This window comes from Astatotilapia calliptera, chromosome 3 (assembly GCF_964374335.1).
Source record: "Astatotilapia calliptera chromosome 3, fAstCal68.1, whole genome shotgun sequence".
Lineage (NCBI taxonomy): Eukaryota > Metazoa > Chordata > Actinopteri > Cichliformes > Cichlidae > Astatotilapia > Astatotilapia calliptera.
Window position 1 is genome coordinate 66,450,866 of NC_137424.1, and position 15,815 is coordinate 66,466,680.

At 39.1% G+C, this 15,815-nt stretch overlaps 3 protein-coding genes across 5 annotated transcripts in view; 2 read left to right on the plus strand and 1 right to left on the minus strand.

Moving 5' to 3' along the window:
* Nucleotides 1-15,815, plus strand: part of LOC145425605 (low affinity immunoglobulin gamma Fc region receptor II-like) — a 137,008-nt gene that overhangs the window by 81,029 nt on the left and 40,164 nt on the right. The gene's annotated exons all lie outside the window — the stretch shown is intronic.
* On the minus strand, nucleotides 1,155-14,001 carry LOC145425611 (cell adhesion molecule CEACAM20-like). 3 transcript variants are annotated; one of them, XM_080298818.1, is made up of 7 exons: nucleotides 12,117-14,001; nucleotides 3,884-3,919; nucleotides 3,381-3,641; nucleotides 3,059-3,301; nucleotides 2,829-2,987; nucleotides 2,651-2,741; nucleotides 1,155-1,635 (listed from the first exon to the last, which is right to left on the minus strand). In XM_080298818.1, the coding sequence occupies exons 3-6, from the start codon at nucleotides 3,607-3,609 to the stop codon at nucleotides 2,659-2,661; spliced, it is 714 nt and encodes a 237-aa protein (XP_080154944.1). In that variant the 5' UTR covers nucleotides 3,610-3,641; nucleotides 3,884-3,919; nucleotides 12,117-14,001; the 3' UTR covers nucleotides 1,155-1,635; nucleotides 2,651-2,658. The 3 variants fall into 3 exon arrangements, with proteins under 3 accessions (XP_080154944.1, XP_080154943.1, XP_080154945.1); XM_080298817.1 differs by lacking the exon at nucleotides 12,117-14,001 and adding an exon at nucleotides 4,121-4,884; XM_080298819.1 differs by lacking the exon at nucleotides 12,117-14,001 and adding an exon at nucleotides 4,196-4,881.
* On the plus strand, nucleotides 5,620-11,422 carry LOC145425602 (uncharacterized). The gene is made up of 5 exons (XM_080298793.1): nucleotides 5,620-5,681; nucleotides 8,797-9,841; nucleotides 9,946-10,092; nucleotides 10,670-10,771; nucleotides 10,945-11,422. Exons 2-5 carry the CDS (start codon nucleotides 8,807-8,809, stop codon nucleotides 11,248-11,250), a joined length of 1,590 nt encoding a protein of 529 aa, XP_080154919.1. The 5' UTR covers nucleotides 5,620-5,681; nucleotides 8,797-8,806; the 3' UTR covers nucleotides 11,251-11,422.

Sequence of the window (15,815 nt, forward strand, 5' to 3'; positions counted from 1 at the left end):
AAACATGTTTCAGTGGGTTGAATGAATTATTTGAATGTCTAAACTGATGGTAGTCATATCAGTAATATATTAACATGATGCTGAAAATCCAACATGACTGAAACATTACTTTCACCAGTGACCACGTGCACTACCTGATTATTCTGTCCTTCTCTGAAAAGGATTGTGACAGTGACCACTGTGCTCAGGATCTGGGTTTGTCTCGGGATTTCTTTCCTCCTCTCTTTGTTTCTTTTGCTGCTTGTTTTGGGACAGCAGTTTTTTTTCATCGACTTTTATGTCTTCAAATAAGCTAGTAATGTCACAGAAGAGAATTTTACAGTAGTGCATCTGAATTACAGGGGCAGCATTCATACCAGCATGATATCAAGATTTGGATTGACCAGAGGATCCCTAGTAAACACTGCAACTCCAGAGTGCAGACAGATGAGAGTTGGAGGCAAGTTGCAGTACACATGCAAAGATAGAAACAACTGCATCAGAGAAAGCTGAGAAAAGACAGAGGTGAAAAATAATGGAGAAAGGGTATTCTGCAAAAAGGAAAGTGAAAAGCAAAAATAGAGGATTTCATGGGTAAATGATGACACCACAGATGCAACTGGTGTCCAAGCAGATACAACTATTTCAAAGCAATTTTTAATACCCGACACGGTTTCCCAGGTCTGACCTCCACACGCAACAGTGAAACAGTTTTCTCAGTAATGGAAATACTAAAGATTAAATATTGTTTCAAGCTCAACAATAACCACCTTCACATGTGTATGAGAATGGTCCTGACTCCATGCAAGCACAGGTTTAAAATGCTGGCAGAACAAGCTGGTGTTTAAAGGAATAAAAAAATAGGGGGAGTTGAATAAAAGAGGGGAAGAAAGTGAGCCTGTAAAACTCTAAAACAAATAGTCAAGATGGGTTGAGATGTATTATCTGTAAAATTGTTCAGTCAAGATGTGAAACAGAAAAGGGGGAACTGGGAGCTTCTCCTCATTTTATTTTTTTTCTTGACTTGTGCTTCAAGAAATTTCTTCTAAGTGGACCTGTTTGAATTTTACCCTTGATGTGTTTTGGCTATTGCCTTTAAGTATAAACCAAAAGGCAACTTTAACAAATCTTATTAAAATATTGTAATAAGTTTTTAGAATAAGGACATCGACCAGTGTGGAAAAATATCACATTTATTAAACAAGATTTATAAAGTCTTTAATGTTGAACATTTTTAAGGAGAATTTGTTCAGTAAAGCAACCACAATTAGAAATAAAAAAGCAGTTAGAATGAAATACATTGTTGATTAATATCATGTGTACAAACAACCCTGTACATGATTGTCTTTTCTCAGTTAGTTTGTATATTGTGTTTTGTATATCAGTCTTAGGTAAATGTGGGAAAGGAGGGTCTAGTCTGGGACTCTTACTGGACGCGTGGATGAGGATTCTGACCCTGACCATGGCATAATCTCCTCACATAGTCCAACACCCCGAGCCTCTATGATCAAGAGGGAGGGTGAGAATTAGTAAGTGTCAGGGGGGTGGGGGGGGGGGGGGGGGGGGGGTCTGTGAAGGTTCTCAGTCATCCAGGTCATCGTAGAAGAAGTCCAGACGTTTTTCTTTCCAAGCTCCTTTGACAATTGGCCCATAATTCTGCAGTGGAAGAAAAAATAGTACATAGAGTTCAGTTGTTGTTTTTTTACATATAAGAATCTGAAAAATGTTTCTGCATTTGTATTCAGACCACCTGAGTCAATAATTTGTAGGCAGCATTTTGCAAGGTCAAGACATTAAATCTGACCAGAGAACCTTTTTTGACATGTTTGCTGTCTCCACTATGTGGCTTGTCAAAAGCTGCAAATAGGAAATATGGATTTCAGTTTGTAGAATGTTCAAATGTGCACTCATATAAGCAACGTGTGTGGTGTGTGCACTTGTGTGCATGCATGTGCGTCTTAAATGTCCTGCAGTGAGACATCAGCCGTGGTGGTTAAAGCCTTTTTACCAGAAAACAGGAAACTGGGCTACAGACCTGTTAGTTTCTTTTACTGTCAGGCTGGAAAAAAAAACAGTAAAGCATAAAAAGAACACCCACTGTCATTAAAAAAGCCAAATACAGGAACAAAACTGTATAAACTGTATATACTTAAAAAAAACAGGTGCATTTTTCAATGACCGACAACAGTCATAATCTTAATCAATTTCTCTGCTAGTGGTAAAAAATCACTGTAGATGCTGACAACAAGTTTCTTTGTGTCATCAGATAAAGGGGCTTTGGCTCTGCACTTTACTGGAGTCCATTCATGAGCTGAAAGTGTGGCTCCAGACAGAGCTACACTTAAAATAAAAAACAAAACAAAAACAAATAAATACTGTTATTTTATTGAGCAAATATCTGTTGCTGTTTTTTTTATTGACAGCAAAGCAAGGAAATGTGTGGGAAGCAAAATGCAACATCTGCACCAGTGAAGAACTTCTTCTGAACTTAGCATAAGACATTTGACTGAAGAGTAGGAAACATAGTGCATACTGCTTTTAAATCACTTGGCAGCGTTGATAAAACAAACAAAATGTTTGCATTAGTAAACAGTGTATTGCAGATTTCTTTCATTGGTTAACCACGGTGATGTGACATCCACCTTCTGACTGAATGAACAGGAACTCTTACTGTGCAACTCAGAAGTGATGCTCAGTGGTCACCTCCACAATGTTATCAAAGTCCTCAGTCTGTCTCTGCTCAGCTTGGGTCGGCAGGGATGCTAGCATAGACAAGGGGTAAGATGAGACATTTCTAATAGAAACAAAAGGAACTGATGAAAAAAACCAGAGGAGACTCGGAGTGTTACCTTTGGCTCTGTGTCGATATAAAGACACCATGAGCAGAGTGGAGATGAAGTATGGACAAATTACCACCAGGTGAGAGACAACGCTGAACACAAGGTTGAGGGAGGTGGGGTCAGGAGGTGGTGCTGAGGATGGGTGTAGGATTGTGTTTGCAGGCCTATCTGCAGAGAGAATCTCACCTGTTCAGGTGAATTTGTAGGTGAAATGGTAAAATGTGAGTGAAGCTCCTCACCTGTGACAGTGATCCAGCTGGATGGAGACTCTCCATGACCGCTGATGTCACACTTGTAGAGGCCTTCATCAGACCTGGAAACATGCTGGATGGTCATGTGACCTGTCATCTCGTTGCCGATAAGGGAGCCATCTTTATAGAAAGCAGCTGGGAGGCTGAAGGAATTCTTTTCTTCGCAGAGCAGAATGACGTCATCTCCCTCCATCACAGGGAGGACAGGACTCTGCAGGATCACTGATCCACCTCAACACAGAGACAAACTACAGCATTTCATCCATTTACACACAGCTTCATCAACACTAACTCCACACACTCAGCTTACCAGTGACTGTCAGGTTAACCATGTTACTGATGGGACCCTCTCTGGACTCACACCAGTAAACTCCACTGTCCCACGGGAGGACACTGCTAATGTTACAGGAAGAATCAGCTGCTGCTCCCCACTCCTCACACTCAGCTCTGATTTCTCTGCTTGTGTTTCTCCTCAGAGTCCATCCAGCAGAGCTGTCGTCCTCCTCACAGCTCAGAGTCACATAGTCTCCGTCAAACATCTGAGAGCTGCTGGGACTCACAATCAGAAGAGCTGTGATGAAAATCTATATTAGTATATTTATATTATATTTTTCATAAACACTTAGGGCTGAAATAACATTCCTGGTGATCATCATTAACTATGTCAAACAACAGCATCTTCATCGTGATCAAACTTTAACAGAACTTTTGGGTTGAAAATATTCATTCATATTCACGAGAGTCAATAAATTTTAATCTTTAAAATGTGTCGTTTATTTCAGGTTTAAAATAGGACAAGAGAAGGTTACCGACCTTGGTTTGTGGTGTAGCTCAGCAGTGAGATCAGAACTAAAGAGAAATGAAACAGAGGTTGGTTTAGAGGTTTTACACAGTTTGATCGAGCTACAGACTCATGCAGAATAAGCAGAAAAAGCAGGAAGTAATTCTCTCTTTGTTGTCTTCTACGCAAACTCGATATTTATGTGGAGAAACAAAAGAAGTGGCATCTTTAGGCCTTTTCAAAGATGAAACCCATTACAGTATACTTACAAAGCAGAAGAAATGATTTCTCCATTCTGTCTTTTGTTGATACTGAATTAATTCTTCTTGCATCAGTTCACTCACATAACACATGAACCTCCTCCTCCTTCCTCTGTTACAGGGTGTTAGTTTGTGGTTTCCCCCCCTCATCATTATTATGAGAAAAGATTCTTTGGTTTCAATACATGAGGAAATACACTTTTAATATGAGGCAGTGATCAAAAAGATGAAAAAAGGAGAGAAAAATACACAGAAATGTTCAACAAAGCAAACCTTTGAGGAGAGAAAGACATCTACTCCAAATTTTACAACCAACGACACTTTAGAAAGTACTGCAGCACTCAAGATGCAGGCTTGTGGGGGACAGAAACGAGGTACACTGTAAAAACTGTGATTGGGGTTAATTAGAATCTAATAGGAGAGTAATAGTAATTATTACTCAGTAAAAACGTGTATGAGTAGTTTTAATCAAATCTAAGCAAAATTCAACAATTTTGAGATGTTCAGTTATTTAAATTTACACAGTTTTGTTTGGGGTAAATTCAGCAATGGTTTGTTGAGTAGATTTTAAAAAAATGTTTGAGTACTAAAAAAATTTAAGAAATCTAATAGATTTAACTGATGAAAGCATTTTCATTTTAATCATTGTACACTTCCGCCCATAATCCTTTGTGCCACGTGCAGGACACACGCGCTTCATGAGTGGACGTCTCCATTTTGTCAGAGGTAAGACTTCTTAATTTGTTCAAATATAAGACACGGTTTAAACAATAACGTATATCGGTTTTGAGTAAAGGTTTTAGACAGTATGATACGTCGAAATTTTATTAATAATCATCACTGTAATGATAGTATCGTATTTTTACACAAATGGCAGTTAGTGGACTGCTAGCACAAGGTCACTTTCCAAGCCTTCACGACTGTGTTACTGAACAGCTTTAACTAACCACATGTTTTACCGTATTAAAAAATATCAACGGTATATTCCGATGAGTTTTAACGTCTTTCATCCACGTTTAAAAGTTCATGAAAAGGTTTTGCGGTCAGTCGTGAGTCATTTTGTCAGCCACAGTCAGTTTTTCGAACTCCAGTTTTCAATAATGGCGGCCGCTACTAAGTTTTAAAATTACTCTTAGTAATCTTTCTGGGTCACAAAATAAACTTTTAACATATTTTCAGGCGCGAAAGTAGCTGTGTAAACATCAAATATCTGCTCGGTTTATCAAGATATCGGATGTTTGCAAAAGTGCTTCGACGTTTTCGGAGCATCTGCTACCCACCAGCTCGATAGCAAGCCGGGAGCTCGAGTGTCACTGAAGCCGCTGAGAACGGCACAACTCCCCGCACATCATTTTCAGATCACCGCGGGGTTTTGCTACTCAGTTTAAACGTAATGTATAAGTCACTTAGACAACCTAAAAATGTTATTGTTGGGGTTTTTTCAGTGTTTTATTTGTTCGTGAGTAAATCGGTTTGGCTGAGATTAATGATAATGTTGCTTTCCTTTCAGGTAATGGAAGATCCCTCAACTTAAATTCACCTGATCAGCATCTAGACTGTGCATTATAAAGTAAGTTGTGATAACATGTTATATTAAATTAAACTAATGGTTTTGAAATTGAAGCGGCATGAAATTACCAAGTTGACCCCACTTAATCTAACTTATTTGTTTTTGTAAAAACAATAAGTAGAAAATAATTGCTTATTATTTGTAGGATTTTTTTCTTCTTCTCTATAATCTCAACATCAAATGTGTATAGATACCCATGCTCTTACATTTGTCATGAAAAACTATTTAGATTCTTAGATATATATTTTTCCATCACTTTAGGACCTGGCAAATGGGATGGCAGTGTAAGATATGCAAATCTTTTTCTACTACAAAGGGGAATCTTCTACGTCATTACAGATTGCAACACGCAACATTTGGTCGTGGACAGCACCAGCCATGTCTGTATGGCAGTTGTCCTTGCACATTTAAAACACAAGGAGCCCTTCGCACACATTTGTCCAGATACCATACCGCTGAAGAGAGTCCAAGGCCTGGAGTGATCACTGCATTTAAGTGTTTGGCTTGCACTGCTTTTTGCTCTACTCAGAAGGACTATTTTCAGCATATAGGAAATCACTTGAAGAGACACGAAACTGTATTTTGCGTTTTTAATGGATGTGACTTTCGCACAAATATATACAATACATTTCTAAAGCACAAAGGCAGGAGACATACATGTTGTTCCTTAACTGATTTTAAGAAAGAAGTCTTGGAAAGTCATCCTAGTCAGAACACTGACCATTCTGATGTCCCTGAACTCAACAGTGATGAATGCTCTAGTGATGTTGATCCAGAAAGTGCATCTTGTACTGTTCTTCAAGGACTTGGCTTACTTCTACTCAAGTTAGAAAGCACTTACAATGTTTCAGTGAGGTGCATTAATGCTTTGGTTGAAGATCTCTTCTATATTTCTTCTTCAGCATCTGTGGAGGCGGTTAAAAATATAATTGATTCAGCACTGAAATCTAACAAATGCACAGTTGACCACACTATCATAAAGGACTTGGCTGAACAGTTGTGCAGCTCTCATCCCATTAGCAGAGCTCTTGGAGCAGGCGGGCCACTTGGTTCAGCTTTTAAGAGAAATAAGTACTTTAAGGAGCATTTCCAGTTTGTGGATCCTATTGAATATATTCTTGATGCTGAACAAAAAAAGAGCTTTCAATATGTACCAGTTCTAAAGACTTTGCAAGAAGTACTGAAGAACAAAGATATTGCAGTGGAAGCCTTTTCGAGGTGCTCAAGTAGCACTGGGCATTTTGAGTCCATTTTTGATGGTACGTGTTTTAAGGACAATGACTTTTATGCTGTAGAAGAAACAAGACTCTCTATAATAATTTATGTTGATGAATTTGAGGTGTGTAACCCATTAGGAACCTCTCGAAAAAAACATAAAATAACTGCAGTTTATTGGGTTTTGGCCAATTTGCCATTGAGATTACAGTCTGCCTTAACATCAATACAACTAGCTTTACTTTGCAAATCTGTTGATGTGAAACAGTTTGAATACAAAGTAGTATTGGATCCACTTTTGAAAGATCTTGTCACTCTTGAACAGGAGGGGGTTTTTATTTCATGTTTAGGGAGAAATATTAAAGGCGCCCTACACTGTGTTGTAGCTGATAACCTTGGTGCTCATGCAATTAGTGGACTTGTTGAAAGTTTTAACGGGCCATATGTTTGTAGATTTTGCCTTGGACATTCTTCAGAGTACCAGACATATGAAGTACGGTCTGGGGTCTTCCCACTTCGAAAAAAGGATGACTATGATTTACACGTACAAGCTGTCAAAGAAAATCCAAATTTAGTGCCTCATTTTGGCTTAAAGCGGTCATGTCCATTAACTGATCAACTTAATAATTTTCACTTTGTGTCTGGATACCCACCAGATGTCCTTCATGACCTTTTTGAGGGAATAGTGCCAAGAGAGTTAGCATTGTGTTTTCAAGTTTTTTTGAAGAAGCACTACTTCAGTTTGACTGAACTGAATAATATAATCACATGTTTTCCATATAAGGGCTCAGACAAATTGAACAGTCCACAAGCAATCCCTTCAAATTTTGCTGGTCGCAAAACTGTGGGAGGAAATGCTCATGAAAACTGGGCCCTAATACGTTTGTTGCCTCTCCTTGTTGGTTTACGTGTACCTGAAGATGATCCTGTTTGGCAACTTCTTCTGACTTTGAAGGACATTGTTGAGTTAGTGGTTGCCCCTGTTCACACAACACAAAGTATTGCCTACCTTGAATTTAAAATATCTGAACATCGTGTCAGATATTTGGAAGTTTTTCCTGATCAAAGGCTCACACCAAAACACCATTTTTTGGAGCACTACCCTGCTGTAATAGAAAAATATGGGCCATTGGTTGGAGTATGGACAATGCGCTTTGAGGCGAAACACAGATTTTTCAAGCAAGTTGTGAGACACACTAACAATTTCAAAAATGTGTTGCTGACCCTTTCTACAAGGCATCAAATGATGATGGCATACCACATGCAATCAAAAGAGGTGAAACCTGCCCTGCTTGTCACAAAAATATCCAGAATGCCTGTAGATGTGCTGCATCCAGACATACAGGCAGATTTAAGAGCAAGATCACCATCTCTGACTTGTGTGCAGCTTGCCACCACTGTCACCTACAGTGGAACAAGATACACTGCTGGGATGATCCTGTCTAATGGTTCAACATGTGGACTACCAGACTTTGCTGAGATAATACAGATAGTCGTTTTGGACAATTGTGTATATTTCATTGTGAAGTTACTTGCTGCATGGTATGTAGAGCATCTGAGATCTTTTCAACTGGAGGACACTGGCAAGATCAGTCTTTTGGAGCAGCAGAAACTTGGTGACATGTGGCCCTTGGCTTCTTACAATGTGGGAAGAAAACGCTTGGTAACCCTGAAATGTTACATCTGCTGTGAATAATAGGTAAAAAAAAAAAAACGACAACAACAAAAACTTGATAACATGTACATCTCCCAAGTATTTGTTATTTGCAACATTTGGTGTGTTGAAGTGTGCTTTTTGTTTTATAGTTTTATATCTCAACTATTGTATAAATGAAAAGTAATAACTAATTTTATTTAATTGAAGGGAAATTTAACTCTGCCCATTTACATTTTATTCTAGGTTGAACAAGATGGAGGCAAAGCTTCGTGTAATTATTGATGACCAAATCGAGAAGTTGGTTCTTCCATCAGGGATCCCACCAACATTGGAGGAGCTGCAGAGTGTTGTGAAGGATACTTTTGGGATTTCAAATGACTTCAGTCTTCAGTATTTTGACCCAGAATTCCAGGACTACTTCACTCTTCACAGAGCTGACCAGATAAAAGACAAAGACACTGTGAAGGTTGTTGGCATCACCCCGGTCATGATAAGCTTGACTCCGGTTGATGACAGTTTTGGCGGCCCCTCTGGCCAACTGTCTGACTATGACTCCTCATATGCTGAGTCAGTTGTATCCAATGCAGACTCTGCTGCAACTACTTCTTCTCAGGACACCATTATTCTCAAAAGGCAGAAGACCACAGAACGTTGTGAGCCCTGGCCGAAACAGTTCCCCATTCCACAGTTTGCATATGAAACTGAGATGTACCTGGAAAGAGCCACTGAGGAGTATAAAAAGAATGGAAATCTTCTGCCCACCTCCAAAGTAAAGACTGATATTCTTGAGAAGTTGGCTGAAACTATATTTACATTTACGGCCTATCCTTCAAGTGCACAGGTTAGTTATGTTGCTGAGGCACTTGTGACAAAATACCCTTGTCTCAAGGAACCTGGCTCTTTCTCAGGTTATTATGGTTGGCAACAAAGCATCAAATACAAGATGGCCAATTATCGTACAAAACTTAGAGGGTTTGGTGTTCCTGAGTTGACATGCAATGCCATGAAACACAAGAGTCCAGGTGACCAGAAGTCTGCAAATAAAGTGAAAAAGCCTCGGAAAGCAGAGGTAAATTACCTTCCGCCATATCCAGCAGGTGAAGATGAGGACAGTCAAGAAGAAGAGAGAATTCAGTTGCTTACTGAAGTCAAGAAAAGAGACAACAACAAAGTGATAAAAGAAAAAATGGCTAAAACATTTGCACATAGACGACATGAAATTGTCAACCTGTCCCCCAGCATTGAAGACATCAAAGCCAGATGGCCAGCATTGTTTGAGGCATCTCATGTGAGTTCCAAATTCATTTTGGGTGGGCTTTTGGTTTTTTTTTTATGTAATCTTTCAAACTTCAAATAATTTGAGGCTGCATCATGTTTTTTTTTGTCGTTCAGCTGCAGGATGAGTTCTACAGGATCACCCTGGTACACCTTGAACCCAAATTCATGTCCATGCTGGATGAGTACACTCCCAAACTGTTGGCCCTTTTCCATTCCAAGGGGGGAGCCATGGGATTGAAGTTGCAGGCTATCATAGCCAAGGTATTTTCCACTGACATTTCAGCTTGGAATTTTATTTAAAGAATTTTTTTGTCAAATTTCATTTGCATGGTGCACAGCTCCACTAATTTGTTTGCATGTTTTTGTCAGTGCAAGAGGACGCCAGGACGTCACTGATATAATTAACAACACAATTATGGGTTTCATGTTTTAATTGTATTTTAAATACATGTCTATTCTTAGTAAAAAAACAAACAAAAAACAAACAAAAAAACACAAGTACAGGTATTGCTGGGTTTTTGTTTTGTCCCAAGAAGGAAAAACCCTTTCTGACGAACATAAACTAAATTAGATAAAAAACTAAATGACTAAATTAATGTAATTTACTAAAACGACACATTTAAAGATTGAAGCTTACAAGCATGTTGACAATACCTTTGTGTTGACTGTCAGCACCCAGGCATGTGCATTAACATCAGCTAATTATCGCACATAATGCTCCATGTGATGATAATTTGATATTTAACAGTTTTTTTTTATACTGCCAATTCTCACAGTTTTGTCTTAATAAATGGTCACTTATCTGATGGTAATTTTTGGAATTCTTGCTCATTTTCAGTCACCAAGCAATCCTAGCAATAACATAACCAGAAATCTGGTTATTCAGTGCTTGATGGTGTACCTTGGGGAGTCCATTGATCAACTGATCAAAGAGTACAGTGTAAGTGTTGAAGTAGAAACATTATTCTGTTTTTGTTATTCATATGTGTTTGTCAAGTTTCAAATAATTTGAGGCATTATCATGTTTTATTTGTCATTCAGCTACAGGATGTGTCCAGGAAATATTTCATGTGTGCAACTACAGTCAGAAAACCCATGTGTTTGTTGTTTCAGGATGCTGATGAGGATGGTGGGTCACAAGATCTTTCTGAACAGAGGATGAAAATCTACAAAATCAAGGCTGTTGGATCTGAGGAGGATGACATTGGCATTGTGCTGGAGGGTGTGAGAGTTATGCCTGCTCTGGGCAATTTTCCAAGAGCATGTGCAATGCTGGTTGGATTGACATATGCAGTCGATCTTGCCTATCCCAAAGAGCTAAAATACACCTTGGAAGTATTCCAGAAACTTTTCCTTGAACTGGATTGTGCTAAGCTCTCACCAAAAGTGAACAGCCTCAAGAACAAGTTATTGGCTTAAACGAGGACTCTGAAAGAATGAAAGGGAAGTAAGCTCACTGAAAACCTTTGGTTTGTCTTTTTTAGATGCAGCTATCTTTTCAGTTTTCAAGTTAAGCAGTTACGAGCAGAAAAATGTTATATTATAAATTACTGTGTGTTATTTTCCACAATAAAACAAATTACTGTTTTGATGTTTTCTTTGTGAAATTGATTCATTTTACTCAGAAAATAAGTAAAATTCATTTCATTTTCTCTTATTATTCAGTCATTATTTTTAAGGTTTATTTGGAAAATTATTGAATCCAATTTGAGTTTTACTGAAAAAACAAGATTTCATTTCTTTATAATGGATATTTTAGGAAGTTTTTACTAAACCTTTGCCAGATAGTTAGTAAATTCAAAGTAATTTTTCTCAGAGACTTATTTCATATCAATTATTTTTTTTGGTAAAGTTGGGCAATTTCAACCTTCAGTTTGAGATTTTGACCCTAAATCCAACACATATTTACAGTTTAATTCTATTAATATCTACTTTTGTTTTCTATTTGAAATTAATTAACATTTTCTCTACATTTTACATAAATCTTTTGAAATTAAAATCTACTTAATTATTTCAAGTGTCACTTTGTTGCCATAACTTTTTTAAGTAACCTCTAGTCACAGTTTTTACAGTGTAGGAACAGGCAGCAGAAGCAGATTTAAGATGAAAAATGAATTTAGTGCTGATGTTTGGGGAGCTGCATTTGCCATCATCAGTTAATATTACATATTTAAATAAATTATATCAAAACTATAGCAGTAATAACAGTTTGGAATTCTTCAGCCAGGGACGAGTGCAGAAAGGTGAAAGTCCAGAATGCACCAAGATGAAAGAAGCTGCCTTACCTTGTTCTCTTGTGCTTCAATTCTCTCGTCACAGCTCCACTCTTTGGCTCTGCTTGCTACTCCGACACCTTCTCTCCTCAAATCACCTCTGACTCCACCTGGAACGTACGCCTTACCCCTCAGTTAAATGTAATACACAAACTCCCTTTGTTCTTTCTCCTCAGTGCCACCACACTTGTTACCAAACATGCCCTGTCCCTGCCTCAGAGCTCCACACTAGTTTTCCTAGACACGAACCTCGTGCCAAGCATGATTTTATTCTGTGTTCACACTAAACTTTTTGCCACATTCCCATTGTTGCAAAAATAAAAGCATTGTGTAAAACTAACTCAACCATCTCTTCACTTGGTCCAGCACTTGAGCCCAGTTTTAGTATAGGCCTCTGGTCCTTTGTGACACTCACAGGGTAAGGACTAGGAAGCACTGACTGCAAGCATAAAACAATCTGGCAAAGACTGAACCGCAGCCTTTTCCTTATGAAGTGGTTCCATCAAACACAGAAGCCTTAGGCTACAAAATTGGCAGGTCGACACAATGGGCGACCATGAAAATTTCATTTTATATTCATATACATCTCCATTTGTCACGTGGACATATTCAGTTCAATTCGATTTTATTTATGTATCACCAAATCACAAAATCAGTCGCCTCAAGGCGCTTTATATTTTAAGGTAGACCCTACAATAATAGATACAGAGAAAAACCCAACAATCATATGACCCCCTATGAGCAGCACTTTGGCGACAGTGGGAAGGAAAAACTCCCTTTTAACAGGAAGAAACCTCCGGCAGAACCAGGCTCAGGGAGGGGCGGGGCCATCTGCTGCGACCGGTTGGGGTGAGAGAAGGAAAACAGGATAAAGGCATGCTGTGGAAGAGAGACACAGATTAATATGCACCCATGCACGTGTACACACACACGCACACACGCACACACGCACACACACACACACACACACACACCTTGGGTTCCCTGGCAACCGTTACGGGAACTTAAGAACTAACCCCACCTGAGAATTAAGTTAGGCTTTCAGCTGAAAATATCATCCTGGATGACCACGGGATCTTCAAACTGTGCTGTATCCAGGACTGATGACATCAAATCCTACTTTCAACAGTTCTTGAGTCCATCAAAACCATAGTGGTAAACTTGACCAATTTCGAGGGGACACAAACTTACAAAGACGATTGGAAAGAGGTAACCCAGAAAAGACACCAAAGCATACATGAGTCTTTGGATGCTGAGTGCTGAGTACACATCCAGAAATGAATTTAAGAGCAGTTTATGGGATGCAGATTTTAGTCAGACAATTTTTCAATGCAGAATGTCCCTCGAGAAATTTTGCCTCCCTTTTTTGAACCATGATACAAGACCAGTTAGCCCTCAACAAGACAAGTGTGTGGGGTGACAGCAACTCATCTACATCCTCCAAATGTCACTGTAGATGAGCATCTGGTGGCTTTTAGAGGAGACTGCCCTTTCAAACAGTATATAACAAGCAAGCAGTCTAACTATGACATAAAGATATGGGCAGCATGTGATGCCCTCACAAGACAAGCTTGGAAAATACACGTTTATACCTGCAGACAGAGTTCCTGAAAATAACCAAGTGATGTTTGTGGTTCTGGAGATGATTGCAGACATCAGGGGACATGAGATAATAATTTCTTCATCTCCTCAGGTTAGGAGCTGTGTCAAAACTAGAAGTCTTAATGTTCACAAAAATCGCTGAACACAAAATGAACACAATATGAGGATTAATAAAATTCAAAGGCAGCAAAATGTAAATGGAATGGAAGAAACAGAATAAGCTTAAATTGTAAATATTTTTTTTTTAATTTAAACATCAAGTGACAAAATAGCCAATAAGTGTCATGTAGATCTGTTTCAAAAGACAAAGTTTTCATGCTTCATGGTTCTTTAAATATCAGATAAAACAAACAACAAGTACACAAAAAACTGAGACTTGGTCCCAGGCCAGTGTTTCCTCTACTGACTGGATCCTCCTTCCCTCCATCCTCTGTGTCTCCTCCTGGTGGACCTGCAGGTGAGAAACAGGTGTGAGGTGTCAGCTGTCAGGTAGGTGATGAGTGAAGAACAGAACAGAATCCATTTCCTCTTCAAACTGCTGTCAGACACTTGCTATGTTCCAATTCAGAGGCTGCATTTTAATCCCGATTACATCACAGCCAGGTGATGAAGGCTGTCCCAATTCAAAGACTCCTCGAAATGCGTCCTTCTTTTCCGTGGATTTGAAGGATGGGTCAGATGTGTACGTGGCCCAGTTTCCAGCAATGGTGGCAGCTACTTAGTTGTATTACTCTTATCAATACTTTACTAGTTAAATTATTATTTATAATATTTTATAATAATATAAAAATACTTTTCAATTGTGGCAATGTGGGAGGAGTGGGCTGGTGAGTTTGAAATATTAATCTTTCTGGGTCACAAAATAAACTTTTAACATATTTTCCAGCTAGAATGTAGCTGTCTAGCCGGACATCAGGTATTTGCAAGAGTGCTCCGACACTTTCGGAGACGTCTGTTACCCACCCGCTCGATAGCTCACTGGGAGTTCAAGGCTAACTAGAGCCGGCAAGAACAGCGGCTTCCCGGCACATTGTATTCAACCCCCCCACGTTCTTTCGATACTCAGGTTAAACATGATACATAAGTGACTTAGATAACTTAAAAATGTTATTGTTTGGCTTTCTGTGTTTTATTTGTTCCTGACTAAATCGGTTTGGCTGAGATTAAAGTTTTCACACAGCTGATTAAAAAGAAGTGTGAGGTGGTTGAGAATTTACTCCAATTTCCTGTTATATTTTAGATGAGGAGCAGACAGCTGAGTTTATTAAAGTCCAACTGTGACGCAAATGTTAAGGCTTGGCCGTCCAGCCTCCTCGGTCTTTGGAGGACCTGGCCCACGTAGACATTATATTACATTACATAAATCATTATCTACTGCACTCTGATCACATCACTCAGACCAGCTGCTTTCTACAAAGTCTCATCAACAACATCTTTAGAAACAAACATCAACAACCAGGAAGCAGCTTCACCTCTGATCACACACACACTCAACTCTACTCACTCACCTGGAGCAACAACACGAAGGTAAATAATGTTGAGCTCCCACGAGTGTATTTCTCCCATTAAGACTCGACACTCGTATGTTCCACTATCAGCAGTTGTCACATTGTTCAGAATCAAAGACACGTCTCCGTCCTTCATCTGTCTGTCCTGCAGATCCACCCGGTCCTTAAAAGATGGATGCTGGTCGTCTGGAGCAAACTGCCCATCCCGGTACACAACAACATGCTGTGTCCCCAGATCAGCTCTGCTCCACTCAAGAATTATAATGTTGTTGTTGTTCGAAGCTCGACATGGCAGAGTGACGTTCTGTCCAGACTCGGCTGTGATGATGTTTGGGTCTGAAAGAGAAACCAAGAGAGCAGCGAGGTTAAAGGAATCAAAGTACACAATGCAGCCTTGCATTAGTAATGGTATAACCTAATAATAGCAGCCTATACTGTTTTCTTTGGTTAACTATAATTTTTATTTATAATGGTGAAGAACAGTTAAAACTGTCCTTCTGTCTGGACGTTTCTTTCCTGTCCTGTTTGTTTTCTACACCTGTTGCTGCCTGCCAATGAAGCCTGTGTAAGCCATAAAGACCTGCTCACTGTCCCTGCTGAC

What these genes read in the sequence shown, in the direction of transcription:
- LOC145425602 (XM_080298793.1), top strand. Translation starts at nt 8,807, where the DNA reads ATGGAGGCAAAGCTTCGTGTAATTATTGATGACCAAATCGAGAAGTTG. An exon ending in TGCAGGCTATCATAGCCAAG is followed by an intron (nt 10,093 to 10,669) that starts GTATTTTCCACT and finishes GCTCATTTTCAG; the next exon opens with TCACCAAGCAATCCTAGCAA. An exon ending in AACTGATCAAAGAGTACAGT is followed by an intron (nt 10,772 to 10,944) that starts GTAAGTGTTGAA and finishes TTGTTGTTTCAG; the next exon opens with GATGCTGATGAGGATGGTGG.
- LOC145425611 (XM_080298817.1), bottom strand. Translation starts at nt 4,145, where the DNA reads ATGGAGAAATCATTTCTTCTGCTTT. An exon ending in GAGCTACACCACAAACCAAG is followed by an intron (nt 3,642 to 3,883) that starts GTCGGTAACCTT and finishes TTTTCATCACAG; the next exon opens with CTCTTCTGATTGTGAGTCCC. An exon ending in CAGCTGGATCACTGTCACAG is followed by an intron (nt 2,988 to 3,058) that starts GTGAGGAGCTTC and finishes TTCTCTCTGCAG; the next exon opens with ATAGGCCTGCAAACACAATC.